Source organism: Nesoenas mayeri (genome assembly GCF_963082525.1).
Source record: "Nesoenas mayeri genome assembly, chromosome: 2".
Taxonomy (NCBI): Eukaryota; Metazoa; Chordata; class Aves; order Columbiformes; family Columbidae; genus Nesoenas; species Nesoenas mayeri.
This window is the reverse complement of record NC_137543.1, coordinates 45,051,263-45,076,594: the sequence shown is the minus strand read 5'-3', so window position 1 is coordinate 45,076,594 and position 25,332 is coordinate 45,051,263. Positions and strand designations below refer to the sequence as shown.

At 38.2% G+C, this 25,332-nt stretch overlaps 1 protein-coding gene across 1 annotated transcript in view; it reads right to left on the bottom strand.

Moving 5' to 3' along the window:
* PRKDC (protein kinase, DNA-activated, catalytic subunit) overlaps positions 1-24,778 on the bottom strand; it is a gene marked incomplete at its 5' end in the record, with an annotated part of 83,795 nt that extends 59,017 nt beyond the window's left edge. The window contains 30 exons of the mRNA XM_080339841.1: positions 446-579; positions 1,567-1,666; positions 2,678-2,772; positions 3,193-3,419; positions 4,220-4,327; positions 5,491-5,643; positions 6,919-7,082; positions 8,403-8,493; positions 9,520-9,626; positions 10,060-10,219; positions 10,587-10,706; positions 11,079-11,165; positions 12,109-12,268; positions 12,936-13,051; positions 13,499-13,648; positions 13,934-14,071; positions 14,666-14,715; positions 15,697-15,865; positions 16,751-16,915; positions 17,560-17,706; positions 17,930-18,087; positions 19,098-19,128; positions 19,220-19,275; positions 19,423-19,522; positions 20,202-20,314; positions 21,569-21,677; positions 22,255-22,329; positions 23,377-23,469; positions 24,033-24,109; positions 24,640-24,778. Of these exons, the coding sequence (XP_080195967.1) occupies positions 446-579; positions 1,567-1,666; positions 2,678-2,772; positions 3,193-3,419; positions 4,220-4,327; positions 5,491-5,643; positions 6,919-7,082; positions 8,403-8,493; positions 9,520-9,626; positions 10,060-10,219; positions 10,587-10,706; positions 11,079-11,165; positions 12,109-12,268; positions 12,936-13,051; positions 13,499-13,648; positions 13,934-14,071; positions 14,666-14,715; positions 15,697-15,865; positions 16,751-16,915; positions 17,560-17,706; positions 17,930-18,087; positions 19,098-19,128; positions 19,220-19,275; positions 19,423-19,522; positions 20,202-20,314; positions 21,569-21,677; positions 22,255-22,329; positions 23,377-23,469; positions 24,033-24,109; positions 24,640-24,778 (3,592 nt within the window). The remainder of the gene's footprint in view (positions 1-445; positions 580-1,566; positions 1,667-2,677; positions 2,773-3,192; positions 3,420-4,219; positions 4,328-5,490; positions 5,644-6,918; positions 7,083-8,402; positions 8,494-9,519; positions 9,627-10,059; positions 10,220-10,586; positions 10,707-11,078; positions 11,166-12,108; positions 12,269-12,935; positions 13,052-13,498; positions 13,649-13,933; positions 14,072-14,665; positions 14,716-15,696; positions 15,866-16,750; positions 16,916-17,559; positions 17,707-17,929; positions 18,088-19,097; positions 19,129-19,219; positions 19,276-19,422; positions 19,523-20,201; positions 20,315-21,568; positions 21,678-22,254; positions 22,330-23,376; positions 23,470-24,032; positions 24,110-24,639) is intronic.
* Positions 24,779-25,332: the final 554 nt, after the last annotated feature.

The window sequence follows — 25,332 nt, the reverse complement described above, 5'->3', positions numbered from 1 at the left end:
CTGATACATCTAAACTTTGTGTTTTAAACTGGATCTTCTAGTGGAGAAGTTATTGGTTCTGGTCTAGCCTTAGTCATGCTACTTAAATTACCCACAAGGAAGAGGCCAATTTGTGAGATGCTCCCACAAGTTTCCAATCAGCAAATACTGACTTCATAGCTGGATATAACAGCAGTTCTGTGCCTGTGAGTTCTCTTTCCTGGCCAGAACAAAGTTCGCAATAATACCATCTTCTATGCTCACAAACCTCCCAAAACCCCAGAGGTTCTCACAGTATTTGATTTCCAATATGAGCCACCACTCAGTTTCTATTTAACAGCACTGAGTGAACATTTACTTCAAAACCAGTTTTTCTGGTAATCAGTACTTTGCACAGAAAACACAGATGTAAGGCATGTGCAGCATCTAGAAAGCAAAGATAATAGCACACTGTGACTTACAATACCTGGTAATAAAGGAACAAATTCATAGAAGAGCTCCATAGATTTATGTCGGCACTCTGTTTGCGGTCGTCCACACTGCACTAAGAGCCACATGACAACGTCCTGAAGACACACTGGCTTAGTAGCTGGAAATCCTCTGCACAAAAATATTAGAAATGAACAGACGTCCTCTCGACATCTACCAAGAAGCCACATTCTTCCAGTTGAAAAAAAATCAAAATGTTTCATAAGCATTATGCATGTCTTGTATCTATCTAACCACAACCCATCTGCACTACAAGGAAGAGCTCTTCAACAAGCACACCCTGCACCGCTCTCCTTTGCCCCCACTCTGTTATGGACCCCCAGAGCACAATCTCCACAGAAAAAATTTAAAAGGCAGAATTTAGTCTCTTTCCTTCTCTTTGTAAAACTCAAAAAGATAAAAATGACTAAATCTTAAATAAGCCCACAGAATTTCCCCTGTCCCTAATTATCCAGTTTCCTAACTTACCATGTGCCACAGCAGTGACCTAAGTCCCAGACTCCACTTGCCTATTTCTTTAGGGTCACAGAATAATTCAGGTCAGAAGTGAGCTCAGGAAGTCTCTAGTCCAACCTCCTGCTCAAAGAAGGCTCAGCTACGCCATCAGAGCAGGTGACCCAGTGCTTCATCCAGCCTGATACTGAATCTATTCTTGCTTCTTTGACCATTTTCACTACCTCTCTTTAATCACTGATAATCCTGCTGCAGCTTGTTCTACTTCTGCTAACACTTAGAGCAACTAAAATTAAAAAAAGAGACTTGGGAGGAGTTTCCTCCAAATGCTTTGTAACACCAGTGCTAATGTTATTATAGATGCTGCCATGAGGAACATCTGCTTTTCCTTCCCTTCTGTTCTTACCAAACTAAAGCAAGTTCTCTGTTCCAAGCTCACCACACTGGAATACAGAACGTTCATCATGACCCTTTTTTAATCATGTCCAACATTTCTCACCAATGGTTCAACAGACATATCAGGAGATCACTATCAGTGACAGTCACAAGATGAATTCTCTATTCATCCTTAAGTATTAATGGAACGATGTACATCATTAACCAAAATGTAATATTTGAAAAGCAAAAGAACGGTAAATCGCTGACCGTGGCACTCGCCGTTTTCCTTCCTTGTTCAGAGAAGGTGCTTTATGCTTAATTATGCGCTTCAGGTGATTAATAGCATCACAACATTGTTGAGTGGTACCTGTTAGAGAGAATTGACATGTATAAATAAATGCTACTGACTTAGTTAAATGAATCAAGATATTATCACATAGAAATGGTGCAAGAGACTTAAACAAAGGATAATGTCTATCGTCTCCACTACTCTGTGCTTCTACAGTAAATTTTTCAAGGCCACAGAACAAGACTATAAAATACCAGACAGATCAACACGGCCTGAGCCGATCATGAGGCCTCTGCTATAAGACTCTGTATTCTATTTTCTGTGCTCGTGCTTAGAGAAACGACAATTTTCCCATACAAATACTTCTTCTGCCATATCCTGGACTATTTCTCTGAAATAAATAGATATTTGTAACATCAGCTTTCTTTTGGTTTATGTTCTAATCACTATTAATTGATGAAACTTAGAGTTGGGGGTGAAAAAAAAAAAGAGAAGAGCAAGTTTACTGAAAAATCATTAATACTGTGGAAGATGACAGATTCTTCACACAGCTACATACTGTTGTAGAAAATGACAATGCAAACAGGAAAGGGCACTACGAAATCATGGAAATCTTCCACAGAATATAGAGAAATGCCAATTTTTGAAGCATTTAGTTTGTTAATATTGTTTGTAAGTATTTAATATATTTAATACGTTAAAATATAGAAGAGTAGACTTCAATAGTCTCATCAAGCCACATTTTTACAATATGTAACTGCAAAACCAAAAACTCCAATCAAAAGCACCACTAGCATTTTCAGTATTACTATAAAACCGTAAATCATAGCAAATGTGAAAAGGTTCTTCCTCTTGAGCACAAAATCTTCCATCTTTATATGTTGCAAGGCATTGATTCAAAGAGTTCCTAACTAGATACCACAGGACCTCTCCATCAGTAATGAAAAATCATTCTTCTTTTGTTACAAAAGTAGGCACATTTACTTTCCTCCAGTTATACATTCATGGTTTGGTTTAGTTTTCCATTTTTAATTCAAGATTGAACAGGATGACTTTTCTTAATTCCATAGTTAATTAATTATAGCTCACCTAATGATTTCTCATCTGTATGGGTTAAGGCTAGACTTTCCAGAAATACAACCAATGCTTCAAATACAAACTGCTCCACCAGAGAATTTTCTTCCCTTTAAAAAACAGGAATAAATATGAGAAACATGAGTAGAAGCAGCACTGATTGTGAAATTCTAATTAAAAACCAAATTAAAACACTGTAGAGATGAACTGCACAAGATGTTTGTACGAAAATATACACACAAAACCCTCTAAAAGAACAGCAATGAAGATTTGCTGATCACCTTCAAAAGGCATATATAATTTCCCATAAATTTGCAAGAGAAATTTAAACTTCTCCACTCCCCACTTGCAGAAAGCCTAAACTACAAGATTATAATTAAAAATTAATAAACTGAGTAACTCAATTTTACAGCTATTTTATTAATAGAATGAGTGCCAGTGGGTGACTATTTGAGTTCTACGTGCCATTCTTTTTATTTCCTTGAACCTTTAGTCCAAGTTAGCTACAGTTCCAAGCTCTGTTTGCTCACCTGAACTCTCTGTAGATGCTGTTAAAAGCAAGTGCTGCACCCAGTCTCTTGAAAGCACTAGGATGGAGAGCAAGACTATACAACCGTTTAAAAAGAGACTTGGTGTTCACTGGGCTTCTCTCCTGCTGTCTCGGTGTTGTCTGCTTAATAGACCATTTCAAAAATTCTCGTACGCACTGACCACAGAAATCTCTCAAAGTGCTGTCAACTGGATCCACTATGCCACTCTGAAATTACACAACATTATTTCATTACAAGACTGAAAAAAAAAGGGCACTGTCTCAGTGCAGTTATTAGAGCTGCTTATTTACACAGTATTACTTCTAAGTTAAAAAAAAAAATGTACTCACACTTTCCCAGAAGTAATAGCCTCAAAACTACCATTATCTAAGAGAAGAGGGAGCATTTCCAGCCCTCACAGCAGTGGATTAGGGCGCAAAGATCAGGATTTCTATTCCCATCTCAGCTACTGAGCTGTCTGGAAATCCTGTCTAAGTCACTTTATTTTCTGATGAGCCAGTTTCCTCTGCTTTAGAAGTGGTGTGGCAACATTAATTGACAAAAAAATTTACAAAAAGCACTGCAAAACCTCCTGATCTATCTTGCTTCCAGCTACTTTAGGTCAGTGCAAAAGACAGTTTTAAATTTAACCCATTTGCTCCTGGTGAAAGCAAATAAGCTTAGAGGAAAATAAAGCACACGTCAAAAGTAACTTTCATTCAGAGCAGGGGAAAAACTTCAGTAGTTCCTGGTATACACTGATGATAAAAATAGTGTTTCATTAATCCCGTCAGCACTCTAAAGACACTACCTTATGTTGAGAATGTTCAAGAAACACATAAATCCATCAAAATCTCAATTAAGAAACATTAGAAGATCACAGCATTGATAACCTGCGCTCCTTTCAGACAAATAAGGAGCCCAGACACCTGTTTATGTGCCCCTGGTTCTTTCTGCAGTATAATAATGCTAGTTAAAAATAAAGTCATATGGCACAGAGAAAAGAAAAGGAAGACTTATGACCTACCAAGATAGCTTCCAGAAACACCACCGTATCTTGACTTTCAAATTTTTTGTTGTTTGTGAACCAATGAATGAGCTGCATGACTAAAGGCTCATACAACTGTCTTGTTACCTGAAAAGAGTAAAAGTCAACTACATTTCCAGGATTAATATATTTCTGTGCCATTTCACTATTAAAAATATATAAAAATAAAAATAAAAAATCTTATTTTATAAAGGATCTATGAAATTAACAATCAGCTTCATATTACATTCCCATATTTGAGACAGACAGAAAACACTGCATACCATGGACTGATATACTAATATACAGCCAAGGAAACAAGGAATTTAGGTTTCGAACTGTATTCTGATCTAAAATCTCAATATTTACCATAAACACTATCCTAAATTGCAGGATCTCAACAATTCTACCTGTAAGTCAACCTGATCAAATACTCTCGTACCATAACATAAATAACTATTAAATATATTTGCTTATAATACAGCATGTATGCCCACGTGCATCGGTTTGGACCAATTCAGACGTTATTTACCTATGGTTTATGTTCAGCCATAGGCCAGCAAAAAGGGTTTTCACCTAAATTGGTAACAAGGCTTCTTGTATATTTTAACAGAACACAAATTTGTTTGGTCTAAAAATAAAATCTGGATGCAAAGGTCCAAACAGCAGTCTAAAAAGGCATAAACCCTGCTATTTCAGTAGAGCTGAACTTATGTATCTATTCTGTTTTGTGTAGAGGAGGAGAAATACCAAGTTTAAGTTTTTGAATTAAATGCTTAGCTTAGTTTTTGAATTAAATCCTTAGCTATATCAGGCAGCTACAAATTCTCTCCCAAATGCTTTTGTGGATTGTAGCTTTACACTCATCCAATATTGAAATAAACGACTTCACTTCAAATTAACTAGTTACAGCAAAAGAAATATACAGAAATCAAATACAGCAATAAAGAGCAGCTACTAGCGCATCCTTTTTGAATGAACCTTGATACCCTCATATATTGGTACATTCCTGTGAACTACACTTCATTACTGAAGTCTTTGAAAAGGCTTCCAATTCCACCCCATGCCATCCCTCAATCTTGAAAAATCTATCCTTGACATAGCTTACAAAATACTTTACAATGGGGGAGGGGGTAGTGGAGGAGAGGGGAAAAAAGGCCACGTGTCGGAATAACTTCCAAAAGGATAACTTAGAAATAAAATTATAAATGAATTACTGCATTTAGAGGTATCTCAAACAAGCTAAAATGCTTATAAATTGATCTGCTTACCTGGTCTACATCACAAGCAAGACGAAGCAGAACTGGAAATATTCGCTTATGTAACTGATACATGGGTGGGGGGCCCTGACGTCCTTCTGGCATCTGAGATGCTTTCCCCAACATATACGTGACTATGCTATGTAGCAGCTCACACGCTGCAACCTGAAATTTAGAAATCCCTTTGGTTATGCATCCATTACTTTCACAGAGAAGATAAAATTGTAGGCAGGAATGAGGCAGAAGAAAAGGTGTACTTGAGAAATCACACCAATCTGTGCTAAATCACCGTTCCAGGAACACAGTATCACACAGTATCACAGTATGTTTGGGATTGGAAGGGACCTCAAAAGATCATCTAGTCCAATCCCCCTGCCGGAGCAGGAACGCCTAGGTGAGGTCGCACAGGAACATGTCCAGGTGGGTTTTGAATGTCTCCAGAGAAGGAGACTCCACAACCTTCCTGGGCAGTCTGTTCCAGTGCTCTGTCACCCTTACTGAGAAGAAGTTTCTTCTCAAATTTAAGTGGAACCTCTTGTGTTCCAGCTTGATCCCATTGCCCCTTGTCCTATCATTGTTTGCCACCGAGAAGAGCCTGGCTCCATCCTCGTGGCACTCACCCTTTATATATTTATAAACATTAATAAGGTCACCCCTCAGTCTCCTCTTCTCCAAACTAAGGAGACCCAGCTCCCTCAGCCTTTCCTCATAAGGGAGGTGCTCCACTCCCTTAATCATCTTTGTTGCCCTGTGCTGGACTCTCTCCAGCAGTTCCCTGTCCTTCTGGAACTGAGGGGCCCAGAACTGGACACAATATTCCAGATGGGGTCTCACCAGGGCAGAGTAGAGGGGAAGGAGAACCTCTCTCTCTATCTACTAATCACTCCCCTTCTAATACATCCCAGGATGCCATTGGCCTTCCTGGCCACAAGGGCACATGTTCACAGAAGTAATTCACACACATTCTAACTGGCCTTTGTCCTTCTGTTCTAGTCTCTGTCATGGACAGTCACTTTTCAGCTGGAGAAATTTTCACTGAGGAAGTCACCTATAATCACATTTTCAAGGACACCTCTGTTCTGGACTGTCTTCAGATACCAACATCCCAAACCAGCAAAGCAGCAAATAGTTGCTGAAGTGTTCTGTTGGACTGGGCACACAAGCCCATACGCTAGGCATGAGGAGGAGGCCAAACAACACTGAAGATCATCTAGTTTTAAATTTTCATTGTTATGGTAAGTCTAACTCTCAAAGCACAATGGTGTCTGATAAAGCTTATACCAACTCCTTGGTTTTCAAACACTCAGAATAATGTCATCATGAAAGAAGCACATTGCTATCAATGAATTAATTAAAACAGATCTTTCTTAACAAGGAAGACATTATTTTAATCGGTATTTATCAGATAGCGTAAAAATAAATGCAAAAGAAATTCAATACTTTTGTTTGTCTGTCGCTTGCAGAAAGAGCCAGCTCAGTCACACGAGGCAAGAATAAATCCAAGTAAATGACAGGCTTCATATCTGCAAATGGTACAGCGAAGCTCAGACGCTTCTCAGTGTCCCAGGATACACATTTCTTCATCATCTCTTCTGCAGAAGCAGCTGATGCATTTGAAAACACCAAAACAAAAAAAAAAAAACCAACCAACCAACTTTTACATAATATACACACAAGTATTTCTGTAGCTCAGTCAAAAAAAATCAGTAACTTTCCAACTTCAACTAAATTGCCACAACATGCTAGTGCTTTATAAATTACTGAATGTTACAAGTACCAGAAGTACATTAGGAGGTCAGTTTTATTTGGACATCCAAACAGATATTTAGCCATCACATGGAAAAAAATAATTGCAGCCAACATTTCAGGAGATAGCCCCAGTAGCCTCCAGTTTCCGTGTCTGGACACAATTATAAACTCATAAAGCGCTGAATCATACATGGGTAAGAACTTTTGTCTCCTACTGTCACAAACAATTCTTGAAAATCAGTTCAGACAAGCAGATCTAACATACAGACTCCTGCAGCTGTACAGAGAACAACAACATTTATGACTATGTCCTCCAAGGAAAACTGCCACAATCATTGCCTTTTCTCTCTATACGCCCGTATTTATTAATTTGGTTAACAAAGTCTGACCACGCTTTGTATTTGATTTCCAGGGAATAACGTTACTTTCCCCCATATTTCTGAATTAGCAATAGAGAAGTACTTAGCAGAAACACAATTGATTGTAAAGGCAGAAGAAACAACTCTAAGCACTAAAAGAGAAGACTAATACTTCTTTACAACTAGATTAATTTTTAGACTAAATTTTGTGTTGAATTTATCCCTTAAAACTCACGGTCAGGTACTTACAGTATGTTTTCCCATTCTAGCTTAAATTTCATTTAATTTAATAATTAGATTATAAAGCTTATTCACAGACTGAACAAACAACAGAAAACTTTTTTTTGAGGAGGCGCTCAAACAGAGCTCTGCTATCTAAACCTACTGAATGCATGGTGAATCTTAATTCATAAATAAATAATTCAGCTGTTTTTTGCAGTTCTGCAAAACTGGATTAAGTGGGAATTGTAGAGAAGAGGTGGAAACACATATTGAGTTGTGACTTGTGGCAAAGTTTTAAAACTGCTTTGCAGAGAGAGAGCAAAGGTGGGGAATAAATAAAACCATATAATCCTAATGTGTATAACTTTTGCCTTTAGCTGATGTTTTCTATAAATTTTTTGCATTCCATACTGTGCCCTCCTAAACTCCAAAAGTGAATAAAAGCAATTTTGTTTAAACAAGAACAATCAAAACCAGCTTTCCTTGAAAAGCTCATGCATTCCTATAAAGTGATGTTGTGACTTCACTGAAATCAACTTTCGAGAGACAGCAGATGCATGTAAACATTTTTATTTATGCTCACAAGACACTCACCTGTAATTAAGTTGTGGTTGATTTGCCCTCCCAAAGATCCAAGAAGGCGTGCAACTCTAGCCCTTACTGCTTCCAAAGAGGAACTGTCATCCTAAATAATTCAACAGATTTGTATTAGTGAAGGAAGAGTTACTTCTATATTTCAAAAAAACTTGGTTTACATAGTAAATGCAGGTTTAATTAACATATTAACACATAGATAAAGAACCTGTGGCGAGGAGAAATACATCAAACAAGAACAGTTTTAATCCCATCAGAAAAAGAGAGGAAGCATATTCATCACATTTTTTTGCCTTTCAGTTGCCATTTCTCAGGTAAAGGTTAAAATTTTATCATCACAGTTAACACACACCTACATAATAATGCAGTAGTCTAAAAAATGGAAAGAAATATGAAGTAAAAATTACGCTTTTCCTGTGCTTTAATCCCAGAATTTAAAGTTTAGATCCTGTATCTATATGTAAGCAGTCAGCCAATAAGCCTCATAAGCCCATTCAGCCCATAAAATTCACTCATTTTGCTAAAGACTGGGGGAAAAAAAATAAAAAAAAAAATAATAATAAAAAAAAAGTATATATATATATACAAATAACTATTAATTTCATGCCCAAAAAAGGTCTATTCCAAGCTAGTTTGCACAGTGGAATATAAAAACAAAACTACACTTATTTTAAGCTACTTGAGAAGCCACTGGTCAAAATAATCAGTATGATTGACTTCTAAAACTATGGAATGATACAAAAGTTAGTTAAAAAAAAAATAAAAAGCTACGTATTCACAAAATTTACACAGTGCACCCTTTCTAAGCTTGGATCTGATTTTAGGTGTAAGGAGTTAAATGGTTGTTTGCACAATATTTCAGTTGGGCAGCGATGCAGACTTATAAGATTTCTTCAGTTCCATTTCCCTGCTTCATTTCCATTCTCATCCTAAAATATAATATCTTTCCAGCTGTGCTGGTGTAACAACTCTTTGAGCCACACTGCAGTGTGCAACTCACTGAACTATCTAAGGTAGAAACAACCCTCAGGAAAAAAGCTATGTATGTAAGAAACAAAGAGAAACTGAGGGAGATGATTAACTCACATTTAGTTCTAAAAAGAATCAGTGTTCTTACCCATGAAAAAGTCTTTGCTTTTCTTAAACGCTGTATCACAACTTTGTTAAATCCCTTCTGGGCTGCTCGAGAAAGTTTCCTTATTTCCCAGTTATTCTGGGATTCAGCTGATGAACAAAAAAACCAGCATGTTAATAAAAGCTTATTTTACCTGCACCTCATGCATCAACTCATATTTTCTTTAATAAAACCCACCTTGGTTTTGCCCCATAGTTTTTATTTTAATGTGACAACTATTCTTTCATTTTAAATCTTCAAGTTAAGGAAGTCTCTATTAGTGAAAAATCAGCTGATTTAAGAATACAAAGGACAAATCATCAAGAAGTGGCATATAAAATTGCTACAATTCATGGTTGTTCAGCAGTAACAAATCCTATTTTAAAAAAAAGGTGAATTTTTGTATGTAAAATAAATTACTTTGTTCCAATCACTAGAAACACAATATAGACAAAAAGTAGGTCACATTCGTGTCTCTAGGCATAACTATGAAAAATTTACTTTCCTCTCCCTCAAGACTAAAAAATTATTGCCTGTAGGTACCTGTAGATGCAGAGTTTTTCAAATAACCGTCAAGAAGAGGCAGAACATCCTTGTAGTAAGGTTGCATTATGTGTCTGGGGATGTGAGCTGACCAGTCTTCTAAGGCATCCAGTCCCAGATCAGCCATTGGGGTACAGCTAAGGCCCAGCTTAAATGCATTCTACATGTCAAATATAAAACCATCAGTCTTTCATTTTTAATGACTGCTATAATTTAAAGGGAAAAAACATATTTGCAAGCATTTAACACATAATACATCTTCCTTCTTAGTAACTTTTGCCTGCTTAACAACTCACTCAAGATCAGCACAGGAGATAGGTATTATATTGCAACACTGGCACTAACAATGGTAAAGTCTGACAATTTACTTGCTTATCCATAAATTCAAGTCATTTGTATTCTATCCCACTGAAGATAATGCAGAGCTTAATGGTCATCTTACTTGCTCAATAGGATATTAACTTTGGTCCAGAATTTTTGTATATGCTTTAGAAAAGAAATGTAAACTGTACATCACTTTGACCCACCTGCAGTGCAGGAATATATGCTTTGATATCAAGCATGATGATGTCGTGTGGTAAAGAGAGTAAAAAATTCAGACAGGAAGCCAACAACTCATCCTTATACTGTTTCATTTTTGCTGTAACCTAGAATTGAGATAAATAGGTCAAGAACAATCATAAACTTTATAAGATCTTGATTTGGCTATAACAATATCCATCTAAAATACGCAAAACCAACATTAGAAACTCATTCACCTGCAGATGGTTACCAGGACGTATTTAATGCACAATTATACACTTATTTTGCAATTGTAAGTCAATAAGTGACAAAGATGCCTCTTCTGACATTAAGTAAAAAACATTCAGAAAAACACCTTACAATCCTGCTATGTTGCATAATTCCAGAAGTCAGACTACTTCCATCATATATGTAAGATTTCTCAGAAGGTATAAGTTGGATTGAGTCATTTATGCTTATATTCAGACTAAGAAAGTTAACCAAGCAAAATAACTTACCTCTTTTCCAAACTTTGCAAACAGAGCAAAGCAAGACCTTTTTTCTGGGTCTTCAGGACATTTTCTGACACTCTGTGGACTGACACCCTACCAAACAGAAAACACAAGTCAACAGCGTTAAAAAATGTAGTACAGGTTACAAACACGAACTACAAGTTGAACTCCGAATAAATACACTGCCTAATATGGAATCTGCATCAGTGATAACGTGAAACATACGTCTGTTCCCTCGAAGTTTAGAAACTAACGCTAACACCATCACCTTTTTGGAATACTCTTAGTATTACCCCAAATGAGCAAGATACATAGGACGGAAAAATAACTTTCCAATGGCTTAATTTTCTTCTCCTTGCACTTCTATCTAACAAATCATAACAGAAAAAAAAAATCCCTAATAGTGGACACCCATGTTGCAAGAATGCAGGTGGAATAAGAAAACAGCAATTCACAACACCATCTACAGTTGAAGCATTTATACCAGTAAGTTCCCAGATTTGCTTCACTTGGTGCTGTCACTAGCAGTGACAGGGTCAGTCCTGGACTCTGTGGTGGGCTACACACAATGGGATGAAGAACCGTCACTTTACAACAGCTTCCATATCGCAAATGGTGCATCTACCAACAGAGCAACATATTTCTGGTAGAGATCAGTAAGTGGAACGCAACTATACTCCAGAAGTTGAGTAATTAGCCCATTCGCATCTCTGGTGTTCTGGTCAGATTGTTTCTGATACTCAAGCTATCTTCCGTACTGCCTGCACTAAAAGGGTGTTTCCCATCTCATCCAGCTCAAGATTTCAGAAAAATCACTACACATGGACAGTGTCTCTTCAGAAACTGGGCTTCTCATCTAAATTTTGACTTTCTCTGTGCTTGTGACTACAGAGGCAAAGGGTGCAACAAACACTTGAAACAACCGGCTAACACTTTCAATGAACTATTTTCCATTGTGCATAAAAAACTTACATATAAAGAACTGCATCATCATTAATACAACATGTTACACCTTTCTTAGGAAAAGAGATCTCACCTCGAAGTATTTTATTTTCTTGGCAATTTTCATCGTAACAGAAAGCAGCTTGTAGAATCCACTAATAAGAGGTAGTCTCGTTGAATGCATAATAAGCTTGTAACCAAAGGAATATACCCACGGGTTAAAGTATTCAACATGCTTCTCTGGAAGTATCTCTCTAAAACAGATGAACAAAAAACATAAAGAAAACACACAAAAACAACAACCAAAAAACCCACCCAAAACTGAATAAAATATTTAATTTTTTTAATTTTTCAAGTCCATATAGGAAAGATAATTATTGTTACAACAGAGCAGCTCCAAAGACAGTGAGGGAATAATGACATGCTGCCTTGTGAGGTATTGGAAGACTTTTATTTTGCTTTACAGTGCAAAGCCATTTCTTTCTCATTATTAAATTTCTATAAACACAGATACACACATTTCACATTTCATTACTGAGACATACTGCAGTATTGCTACAGGAAAGAGACTGGACCTTCACAGGCAGACAATGCTATACCTTTTACTTAATGCCATGTACTACTTTATGAAGACTATTTCTCGTGTCTTAAGCATTTAGGTTACACGCCCAGTATAAAAGTTACAACATACACTAAAAGATAAACCCAAATAACGAAATAAAACTGAGCTGATGAGTGAGGATGTTTTCATTTATGACCCAGATGACTGAAACACACTTACTGTCTTCCTGCTAATTACCTTGTGCATTTTGAAATATGGTATACTGTCATCAAGTCAGAAACAGCCATAAATAAATAAATCACTCATTAAATTTCTTCCAACCACTTTGCAACTTCCGAACTACATAAAAACATAAATACCTGCAGAATTCCACTAGATTTATAAAAGCAATGAAGTCTGTTGGCTTTGTTGGCTGCAGGTTTGAAGCAGGGTCAGAAGTAGGCCCAACCAGAGCACCATCAGTTTCATTTTCATCCTGAAAACAAATATTGAAGCAAGAACACTGGATCTGTGACAACATAGAAAGCATTTACACCTCTTTTTCCAGATAAACAGAGTCTCCTGTTTTTCTAGCTGCTACTAGCTGGTCTGACATAGACAAATGACTAATAATTGACACATCAATAATTCAAAGCAATAATACGGGATGCTTGCTCGTAAGGAAAAAACAAGTAGAAAAATCACGACTACTAGACAACAGAGCAGGCATCACAGATTCTGTGAACTTTTTCCAATTCTGATGTTCTCACCTCCTAACGCTGCAATGTGATATCCAGAAATATGTAGAAAAACATTGACTAGTATGAATATCACCCCAAGGATGCTATGAGAAGCTATATAAGCATAATGGAAACAAAACAGGTAATGTGATTTTGGTTCCCCTACCACATCAGAAATTAACGGACAACTCATTAGGACTCACCTGTTCATTAACATCCAGTTTCTGAACAGTCAGGTCCAACTTCTCAATAATCTTCAAAATAGATTTTATAAGTTCATCATATAGCAAGCGACTCAAGGACTGCAGCGGTGTATTTACAGTAAGAAAGTTTTCATCTTCAAAAACACATTCCTTTGTAAGAGGAAAAAGTTCACATTTCAAAACACCAATGAGAATTATTCTTTGAATTTACAACCAAGATTTGAATGATTCAGAGAACTTGGCTTTAGATGTCCCTTGGGTATGGAAGCCTGAATTCACCTTTGTTTAAATCATTTATCAATCACAAAATCCAACTAAATCCAGAACACAGTTCTTCTACAGCATGACATTTGGAAAAAGTCTAGGGTTAGAAAAGCAGCAATAAGACTCAGGATTACTTTTCCTTTTGTAATTCCATGTTAACTATGCTTTTACCTTCATTGTGTCACAGTTCAGTAGACTTCTAAAGAGATACAGATAGTCCTTATACGTTGGTACTTTCCATCTCCCTGTCTCAACCTCTGCAGCTTCACGTGAGTCTTCAGATCCGGAAGTTCCTTTTCCAAAAAAATCCTGAAAAGATAGTATTTTTCAGAAGCACTGCATATGCACGTACCTGATGCAAGCCAAAACACAATGTAAAATTACTTTTGCAGGTAGAAACATGAAATGTTTTGCTGTCTCATTTAACCAATCTGAAAAGAACACAAAACTTCCAGCTCCTTTCAAAAAATCTCTAAAGCTCTTCTCCTTCCAGTGGTCAGTTATTTGAGAAAATCTGTAGCTAGTCTGCTGAACAGGATTAAAAAGCTTTGAAATCCTCTCTTAACACAAACATCCAGTAAAACTTTTAAAGTGTTCAAAATCTGTTAACCTGGAAGAGAGATGGATTACAACCTTCTTTGTTACATACAACTTGAGCAAACAAGAAGTGCAGAGAACAAAAGTGTATTTCCTGTCATTTTTTCATTCAGTACAAGAGGCACATCCTCATTATTCTGAGCATATATAGAAGAACATAGACTAATTACAAGCGGGCCACAATTCAAAATGAACAATACTATTTTTGCTTCCTTGGGCCTTCCACTGTTTACTGGGTAAGATCTTAAAGAACTGATATGTATAGTCTAGGAAGCTAAATGAAATATGTTTAAACAGTTACTTTACCTTTGAAAATGTGATTGGCTTGGAGAAGATTCTGATTAATCCCTGATGTACTGAAACAAAAAAAATTGCCTGAACAGACTTAAAAAGGCACACCATCCATATCACTCATTATGCTAACAATGAATTAAATCAGTTTTCTGTTTTCTATATTCTGTCGAGACGAGGGACAAACAAAAGAACACAAATTTTTCTTTAATGACAAATATAGGCAAAACTAGAGCGATAACTCTAGGATGTTTCACAGGGAATCAGTTTTGAACCTGCTTCTTATTTTTTCTCACTACTGCTTTGACTTTCCCCTGAGTCTCAGTGCACTGATGATCAAGGCATTGCCCATTCCATCACGGTGCTTGGCTGCACCACATCCCTAATCAAGAACATGGAAAACAATGAACATGCCACAGCAATAGAGAAATGCCACTCGAAATAATTGAAAGAAACTACAAATAAATTCTGAAAATCATTGTGAAGAGATGTCAGCATGCTGGAGGCTAACAGAACTGTCAGCTACCAATGCTGACACTTTCATCATCACATTCGCTGAACTGTATCTCACTAATCACATATTTGGAATTGTTATTATTACTACATACAAGTTGCAGAGGATAAAAGGATTGCAGTTCTAATAGAGATGACACTTGCTCTACCTTCTATGATATTTTGTAGGGGTAACTGAAAGAATATTGAACAGATTTTTGTACATTTTTCAGTGAAATCTCTTTCTCTCCACAATATTCAGAACAGGAATGTCTTATGTTTAAACAGATTATCACAAAAATGTATCCTTCTGGCCTTGATGATAGCTATTCTGTCATCCAAAACAGTTAAATGTATTCCCTAAGTGACTTAACAATGGATACTGAAAAATAACACAATGAGAACCCAAAACCTCCATTACTAGAGGACAGGAAAAGCTTCATTTTTGACTCCAAATGGCTATTTCACATCTCTGTCTTAGAAACAGTTACTCAATTTAGGAAAACAAAACAAACCACCAAAAAACCACAACAAAGTTAATATTGCAGACTCACCCACAGTGCTAATAAAACTCCAGAGAACTGGACCTTTTCCTGAGAGGGCTAGAAATACCTTTATTATAGATCTGCAACAGACTAACTGCATTTTTTCACTGTGTTGTGGAAAGCTATTGATCTGTAGCACAACCAGATGTTCCAGAACTGGAGTGTATACTTCAGGAATCTGGAAGAAATAAAAACAAAACCCCCCAATATGTGAACACAATGATTATAATTCAGTATCAACATGAAGAATTATGCTAAATTATTTCAGCATCATGACCTGCTCTGAGAACAATAAAAGACTAAGTAAGTGAATACTTTTTAGATATTTAAAAAACCCACCCAATCAACCAACGCCAAAAAATGAAAAGACCCCAAACAAAACAAACATAATAAGAAAGTTTCCTGGCACGCATTCTGGAAAGTAGCTCCTGGATGAATTAGTGCTTCGTGCTTCAGTGGAACCAGTCTTAAGCTTATTAGAAAAGTACCAGTTTAATTAAACAATAATAACACAGCAGTATAATCAGTTGATCCTTAAAAATCTGGAAACAGATTGTAAGAGAAAGTCTTGTCTCCATCCCAGCCTTACTTCCCACATCCAGCTATGAGACCCAGAAAACCCTCAGTAGAACTCAGAAAGTGTAGCATCACAGGAAAATCAAAGTATCACCCCCAGAGAACATGCTAAGTATCAGTACCAAAAGAAAAAAGCAGCAATACAGTGGTATAAATCACATAAAAAGGTAAATCTACATCCAGATAAATAGCCTTTCCAAAAATAAATAAAAACCCATTTACATTTAGCCATCATGGTTTTATTACAATGCACTGTAGGATTTTATTTAGTATATTCTGTGTATTTTCTTTATTCAAATAAAATCTAATAAAGTATTCTCTTGATAGTTTTCCCATCCCCCAGGAGCTAAAAGTCATCCCATTTCAGATAAAGAAACACTTTCTAACATAGGTAAATTCACAGCTATTACCTTCTTATACATCTCTAGCTGCATTAAAAAGACAAAAAAAAAAAAAAAAAGTCTGGTACTTCTAATACTTCACTTACTGTATCTATATGGAATATCACGCTTGCAATGGACTGGAGGAAACTTGGTAGTTGATACAGATGGTCATCTATTGTTTCTGCTTCTGTGAGGTACATTTGCTTACAACGCTGAAGGAGCTCAACATACATGTTGTCAACATCCTTAGAATGTATAGCTTTACAGGGCTTACAAAGAGAAAATAAAATATTGATTTAGCAACTTTGTACAGGCAAGCAAACACAGGCTGTAGCACTAAACCCCAGCCAAGTCTTCATTGAAACATAATAAGAACAATCTTATAAGTTTTTCCAGGAACTCAATATAACTGAATAAACTAAATTTAAGTACTCTACTTGCTACATATATGAGAAACATGGTTATTTGCAATAAAATAGTTCAATGATGAAGTGTTATTTACCATAATAGTAGTTGGACTTCTAGTGACGTGATTTCAAACCCAGCCTGGAAAGCATGGAGTTTGGCTGCAAATATCTTAAATATGGCATTATGGATACTAATATTCACTTATATTTCAGGCTAGCTGCACTAAACTATTAAGTGCCTTATCTTAGTCTGGCTTAACCAATTATCATTCACAACCTACTACTATTTAACATTTAACCCAGCAGCTCATTTTCTGAACTTTTATTGTGCTGGATCTGCACAAGCAGGGGATAAAGACCAGTCTTAAACTAATGAACAAGTGGAAAGCATCTCAAACAGTAGCATTCACACAAGCAGAGTAAAATTATAAAATGAATATGATATGAAACCTAGCTTTAAATCCATTCAGTATATTGCTTTATGAGAAAATGTTTCCTGCACATACTGCTGCGAAGAGCCCATATCCACGAATGGCAATGGACAACTCTTTGTTGCTTGAATCCATTCTTCTGATGATTGCATAGAACTGCTCCATGAAGAATTGCAACTTGTTCTTGTGTAGCTCTGCATCCTGAGCTATCATTAAAGAAATCTGTAAAGCAGATCAAATTCTTGAAATTTTTCTAGAAGCATGAAAAAAGCCACAAAAACCCTGCAGTGTCTTAAAAGATACCTAGCTCATAGTATGAAGCACTTCAAACAAAACAGGTATTTGTTAAACAGATTCACTGAACTTTCCAGCACAAAAATATCCCCACTATTTCAAGAAATTTGACTTTACTTTAGTCTCAGAGATCCCAGTGAAGTTACAATACCTGCTTGAGGAATGAATCTAGTGCAGAATTACTGGTTTTCTTCAGCTCCTGATTTGTGTGACCGCACCATTTCCACATTGCTTCAAAGAGGGAGACATAGTTGTCCAGGAGCAAGGCACCAAACTGAGCAGCATGCCACATGAACAGCTGTAAACCAGCTGCAATTTAAAACCAATTCTCATTAAAACCCAGACTTACATTGCACTTTTCAAAAACAGACTATATAAGTCCAGGTTAGGACTTCAGTTAGGTATAGCTACCATGACTGGAGGGGATAAAATGTATTCTTCTAGCCATTACAGTATTAGCTTCCAAACATTAAGAACTTAAAAATAACCCTCCAAAAATCCTCTTTTAAAATACACACTATTATGGAAAGCATAGCTGTGTTTTGAAGTGATTTACATTAACAGTGAAAAAGAAACAGACTCTACTGGTTACAAATAATAATACTAAATCACAGAATTCACAGGGCTTGGTTTCTGTGGTCAGTATATATACTCAAGGCTCCATCTCCACCAAACTGTAATGCAGACCAATAAAGAATTGAGAATATAGGTAATTTCACAATCTCAAATATAAGCATAAATTAAATTTCAAGATCTTTAATGAATTAATGTTTTCATTAGCAGACTGTCTTTAAAGAGGGCTTTATCCTTTACAGTTGCCTTGGGCCTAGTACCCAGACCTTGCATTTTTGCAATTTCTACATAAGCCACTCACATTTCACAAGCCAATTTCTCATTTTCTTCACGAACTTCATTTGTTACCAATTTTCTTGCCCTTCTTCCAGTGAAATTCCCCTTCTCTTCCTTTAACCCAATCCACCATCTTCTGTTTTCTCTGAATTTACTACATTCCTCTTGTTTCTACTCCTGCTACATTCCCTTCTCATACCAGGGTTTTCCACCATTCCAGGGGAGCAAATGGCATCAAGTATAATGCTGCTGTTCATAAGATGATTACACCTTGCCTAGTTTAACCAAACACATTTAACTCTTTAGACTCCAACTTAAAATACACCAGCTTTGCCCCCGATCAGCTTAGGAGACTGAAGACTAGAGCCATCCAAAGACAGCCAGTAGAGAATAAACAGCTCCAGACAGAAGAAACCCTTTTATGTACAGTATCCACCTCAGTATGAATTGAGATAATTTAACAGTCTTACCTAGATGTACTGCGTATCGCTTCTGATCAACCTGTAATATCAGAAAAGGTTTGTCACATGTGGTTTATTCTTCATCAGGGCTAATTCATCTATGCAGAACAATTAACACGTGGCAGATTTACCTGTGGATTGATTGCCCTCATTGCAAAATCAAAAATCTCCTTCGCAGTCTGAGGATCTGTGAAACAATCCAATAAATATTTAACTACTGACATACAAGAGGCAGAGTGAAGACAAAGTGGTGCTGCTTGTTGGCTGTATAACGGCAAGAATATATTGAACTGTGTAACTGTCTTTCTGTCTTTCACATAGAAAAATAACATACCTTCATCCACAGACTTAGTAAAGTTGTACATGAGTGCAGCCAGGCCCCTCAGACACCCTGCTACAACTGGTAGCTTGGGTGCCCTTGTAGCCGATGTCATCTAAAAAAAAGTGGGAATTGAAAAAAGTATTACCCTCAAGCTAAGATAAATTTACACCAAGGCTTCCCAGCTCCTAGAAGTGTAGATAAAATAACATGTTCCAACTTAATACAGTTCTATCAGCAGCCACCACTGTGAACACAAGTCCACAAAAACATCTACTGCTCAGAAGTCTTGTATCATCTGGGAGGGAGCTTAACTACAGATGTGTAAAAAATCCTTTGATAAGCATGAAATACGCTCCACTAAGATTACTACGGAAAAACTCAGCACACACTAAGGTCTTAAAACTGCAGAATATAAGAAAGTGAAGTTCAGTGAATGGTGATATTTACCTAAAGTGTAAGGATTTTGCAGCTAGTAGAGCCAAAATCAGAATCTACCAGTGTATAGAAATACAACTTTTCTTGGGCACTACTGCAATGATCATCACGTGCCACTTATTCTCGCAGTACATTGGTTAATTCATGGTCACTGATGGCCTTGAGATTTTACTTTGAAAGCTTCTCAGAACCAGAGAAAACAAACTTCAACATTCCTTAAGGAAGCACTTATGATTGTCCAGTTAGATTCCTACAAATTGTACTCATGGCGATAGTATTCCAACATTCAGTGCTACACACATCAAAGGCAAAAAACCAAAGTAATGTAAGAGTCTGAAAAGAAATTCCAATCATACCTGTGTTTTAAGCTCTCCCAAATATGCTCGGAATAGTTTTTCAGAATGGTTGATCATGTCACTAGGCTGGACCTGTCCCAAAACTCCCAAAAGCTCATAAATCTTCTCGAGTACTAAAAAGTAATTTAATATTATTAAACATTAATTACTGAAATCATTACGTTGGCATTTCCATTACAATTCCTGTATGACTTGCAACCATATAAAACTGAGGATTTTAACTGGTGATTAGCATGTGGGAAAGACATCTCTTTATGATGTACATATGTGTATCTATCTTTACATACTATGATGCAAAGATGCATCCTTCTCTCACATCAGTAAGTTAAACACATTTACTCTTTTCAAACATGGCTTAGAAAACTGATTAATAAAGGCCATATCGATTGAGGAAGCATTTACCACTAATCCAAGTTTGCTGCTGGCCTTGAGGTTATGTCGGGCCTCTTAAGTACTACCAGGGTTAAGGTCAACAGGTCACAGAAGGCCTGAGTTCAGACTAAAGGGTTCTATGCAGGCACCGCAAGTTTTGTAAGGGCTAAACCTACCAAGCCAAGATTTCAGCTGCAACTAGCCACGACCTTCAAACTAGAGCTCACTTTAGTAAGCTTAACACCATCAAGAACATAATCGGGCAAGACAGGAACTAATGAGCTCACATTAGGAGACACAAACGTATTAACTACTGCACTAAAACTACTGCTCTGAGGACAAAAAACTGGATGGGGTTGGAATAAAGTTATGAATAGCTTTAGCAACCGAGCTCAGGTTCACATAAACTTTGACAGGGATGGGCAGCCTCTGTTTTTGAGAAGAGCACCCACTGGAAGGACCAGGACCACTCTTGAGTCTCAAGGTTATACGGGTATGTGTTATACGGGTATAGTTATAAAACAGGTGTAAGAGGAACTTCAAAGGTTCAGCTACACCAGGTTGCACTGAACCTGGGGAAAAAAAAATATTCTAGTATTCTGGCAAAAGTTAAGTTGGTTAACAAGAAGAAAGCTGGAAGTACTTTCAAGATTTAGGCATTCAGGATCTAATAATAACAGGTTAGACATACAAATACTCTCTTGTTGGCAATCTTAAGACAGATCTATGCTTCAATTCAGTATGAACTGCCACCATCAAATTAAATTACATGATTTCTCCTGCACGTTAGCTCATATAAATCTCCTAAGAAAGAGCTAACTGCACATTCATGGTCAGAAGACCTGAACACATTTTACTAGCTCTAAAACATGACAGCTACCATCTTTAAACACACTTGCCTTAGGTATAGCAATTATACATTTCCATGGGGTATCATCCAACAAAAACTGAGTGTAAATAAAGCAAAGGACATTGACAAAAGAACTAAAGCCTACCTGTATCTGGAATTTTACTTTTTGTGGCAAGCTCCCCATAAAATTTATTAAATATCTCCCCAACTTTCATTTCTTCCATCAGACAGGAACGTTGTAAACTTCGGAGCAACTACGATAGATTAACAAAAAAATTAAAAAAAAATTAAAAAAAAAAATTAATATCACTACCACAATCCTACTTGATGTAAATAAAAACACAGTTCATATCTAGTAGGTGCAAAAGCGTTTGCAAAACAAGGATCTAATGCATTCTAAAGAAGCGCATTATGAAATTACTGTCTTACACAGTAATAAAACTTCAGGAAAAAAAACCTTCTCCACACCTTTCATATACAGTGCCTAACGTAGTATATAAAAATACTATTTATCAATGTATAACGTTATAAAGTAAGAATATAATTGACTAAACTGGGAGAAGACCTGCAACTGCCCCCAACACAGCTGTGTCTTGATGAAGCAGATGAAGGAAAGACATGCTCACATCTAAGCAACCTACTGCAGGAATATCAATGACAATCTGTAGTTAAGACATGTCTCTTATTAACATCTAAATACCACACTATCACTATTCTCTTGCTACTACTGAATACAGGTTTTCTGCATAATATAGCACAACTATAGTAATACAAGATATTTTCTACTTTTTCTATAATAGAAACAAGAGAGATTTATAAAATACATTTTACCTTAATCAGAAGTTCCAGAGCTGGGAGTTTACATTTTGCTGCTCTGTCTTTTGTATAAACACTAACACAAGTTTTCTAGATGGGGAAGAAAACTGAGATTGTAATACTTGTAAGCAGAGAAGGGAACTCAAAGGTAACAATGCATTATTCATCTACCTCTTTAAAGTATCTGTTCCTAACAAGTTTAAGGTTTTTTAAAAAATACTATAATAAAAATATTCAGTCCTGAAAGCAGCTTCACTGACAACACTGCAGCCCTGTCTGACATAACGATAAATCCCAGCTCAGGCAAACAAAGTGCAGTTTCTGGAATAAAAGGCACATATAGATTTTCTGCCTTGTTTTCTTACAAAACATGGCTACTAATTTGAGATCAGAAAGTGCAGAGGTGCAGTCAAGCATTACTATGCAAAGCAGTATTATTCAGCAACCTAGACTCAAGGAACCTCATTTTTAGAGGTATTGTAGCTTCCACCAATTTCTCTATATACTGTAAAAGTAACAACTTCGCAAGAAAAAATTTTAAAAAATCAGTATTCAAAATTAACCATCACCTACAGAAACATCTAAAATATTACACCTAAAGTATTATTTTAGTATGTATAAATTAAAAGTTATAGTTATTATCTTTCAATATCAGTAACTTTTTTCAAAATGAGTATCTATTGTGTTTTATAAAGACAGAATCATTTTGGTTGGAAGAGACCCTCAGGATCATTGAGTCCAACTATTAACCTTACTCTGGCACTAAACCATGTCCCTTAGAACCTCATCTAAACACATTTTAAACCCCTCCAGGGATGGTGACTCCATTGCTTCCCTGGGCAGCCTGTTCCAATGCCTGACAAACCTTTCTGTGAAGAAATTTTTCCGAATATCCAATCTAACGTTGGTAAGCTGACAAAATTAAGCCTATCGTTGAAGAAACAATTCCACACTTCTCTGTTGTATTAATTACACTTTATGTCGACCAAGTTATTTCAGCTCCGACAATAACACAAGATGGCTAAAGCAGATTGGGAGGGGTGAAGAATAGTTATGAATCTGTTAAGGTATGAGACCCACCAGAATTGTTTCAACCATTTGACAAAGACTTTTAGGAAATCATTTTCCTTTACCCACCTTAATATCACAGGCATAAGGATGAACTTTATCACCAACTTTTTCCATAAAGACACAAAGAAACTTCAGTGCTTCTTCCCTGCAATCTCGAAACTGAAAAGTAAAAAAAAACAAAAAATTAGTTTTAACGTGTACAACAAAATACGCTGTTCACATAGGACTATTATAGAATCATTTCAGCTGGAAGAGACCCTCAGGATCATTGAGTCCAACCATAACCTAACCTAACCCTGGCACTAAACTGTGTTCCTAAAAACCTCATCTAAACACATTTTAAACACCTCCAGGGATGGTGAGTCCACCACTTCCCTGGGCAGCCTGTTCCAATGCCTGACAACCCTTTCCGTGAATAAATTTTTCCTAATATCCAATCTAAACCTTCCCCAGTGCAACTTGAGGCCATTTCCTCTTGTCCTATCACTTGCTGCTTGGGAGAAGAGACCAACCCCTCCATGCTACAACCTCCTTTCAGGCAGTTGCAGACAGCGATAAGGTCTCCCCTCAGCCTCCTTTTCTCCAGGCTGAACAGCCCCAGCTCCCTCAGCTGCTCCTCATCAGACTTGTGCTCCAGACCCCTCACCAGCTTCATCGCCCTCCTCTGCACTCTCTCTAGTATTTCAGTATCTCAACGTTTATCTTAAAGTTTACCAACCTACCTCCTCAATGCCGAGAGATCTGTGGATAAAGACGAGCAAGCCGTGCTGCTGGGAAAACACCAGGGACAGGTGCAGCGCTGCGGGGAAGCAAACGAACCGTCAGGCAGGTGGTTTCCCCCGCAGGGCTGGGCACCCCTGGGCACGCCCCAGCGCCTCGGACGGGACTGGTGCTCCTCACCACACAACACACGCAACGCGGGTGTTTCTGGCCTCCCCGTGGACTTGTGCCCCCATCTCTGCCCCGGGCCGGGGAAAGCCGACCTGGGGCGGGCGGGCCGGCAGAGCGGCACCCACCTGAATATTTTTACAGAGAGAAATGGCTACTCGGGGCAAGAGACCGTCCTTCCCCGAAATGAACCTTTTATGTCGTGCCAACTGCCCTCGGGTGCCCTGTTGGGCTCAGGGAGCGCGGGCAGAGCCACCCGCAACGCCCAGAGCTCTGTTGTGTGTCCCCAACGTTAACGAGCCCTCCCCAAGCTGTGCAGTTGCTGTTTTAAAGACACCAGTGAGGGACCAGCCGCCCCGCGCCTCGCTAAGAGCCCCTGCGACCCCACAGACCCCGACCCCACCGCCACCCGCGGTAGCCGGACCGGGCCCCAGCGCGCACCCTGCGCGCCGCCTGCAGGGGTGGTGAGACAGGTCTCCCCCAGGCTGCGGAGCAGGCTGTAGCCGTGCATGGCGGCGCCGGCATCGCCGGGCTGCAGGCAGCGGTGCAGCTGCAGCAGGCTCTCCTGGACGCCAGCCATGCTGCCCCCGGCCGGCAGCGCAGTCAGCGGCACGAAGGGAGGCGGAAGCGGGCGCGGAGGCGGCGCCCCCCCCGGCGGATCCAACACAGCCAGGCGGGGGACACACACTGTGTGGCATCAGGACTATTCCGGGCAAAGAAGGGCGGCACGATGGTCTAACGGGTGGTGTCAGGGGAGAAGATCTGGAGGCATCTTGATGTCTCTCGCTGCGGGATCGGCTCAGTGTACACATACAGCAACCTGTGAGCACTGTTTCTCTCTTTCCCCCCCCTCTGCGGTGAATGGACTGCTCCGACCTCCTCACGCCTCCCTGCCCGACCACAGCACTAGTTTTGCCGCGAAATTCGGTCGGGTGCGGGCCGTTCCATTCTGGGCTGGGGGGGAGAGGTGCCATTGCTGAGTACAAACTACGTCTCGGAGCACAAGAGGTATCCCGCATTACCCTTTTGTCCGTATTGCAGCAGTTCGAGGAGGCGCGCCCCTCACCTAGGGGGACCGAAAGGTTAATCTTCTTCCTCCTTTCCTTCTCCCTTACTCGTCCCCCCCTTTTTGCA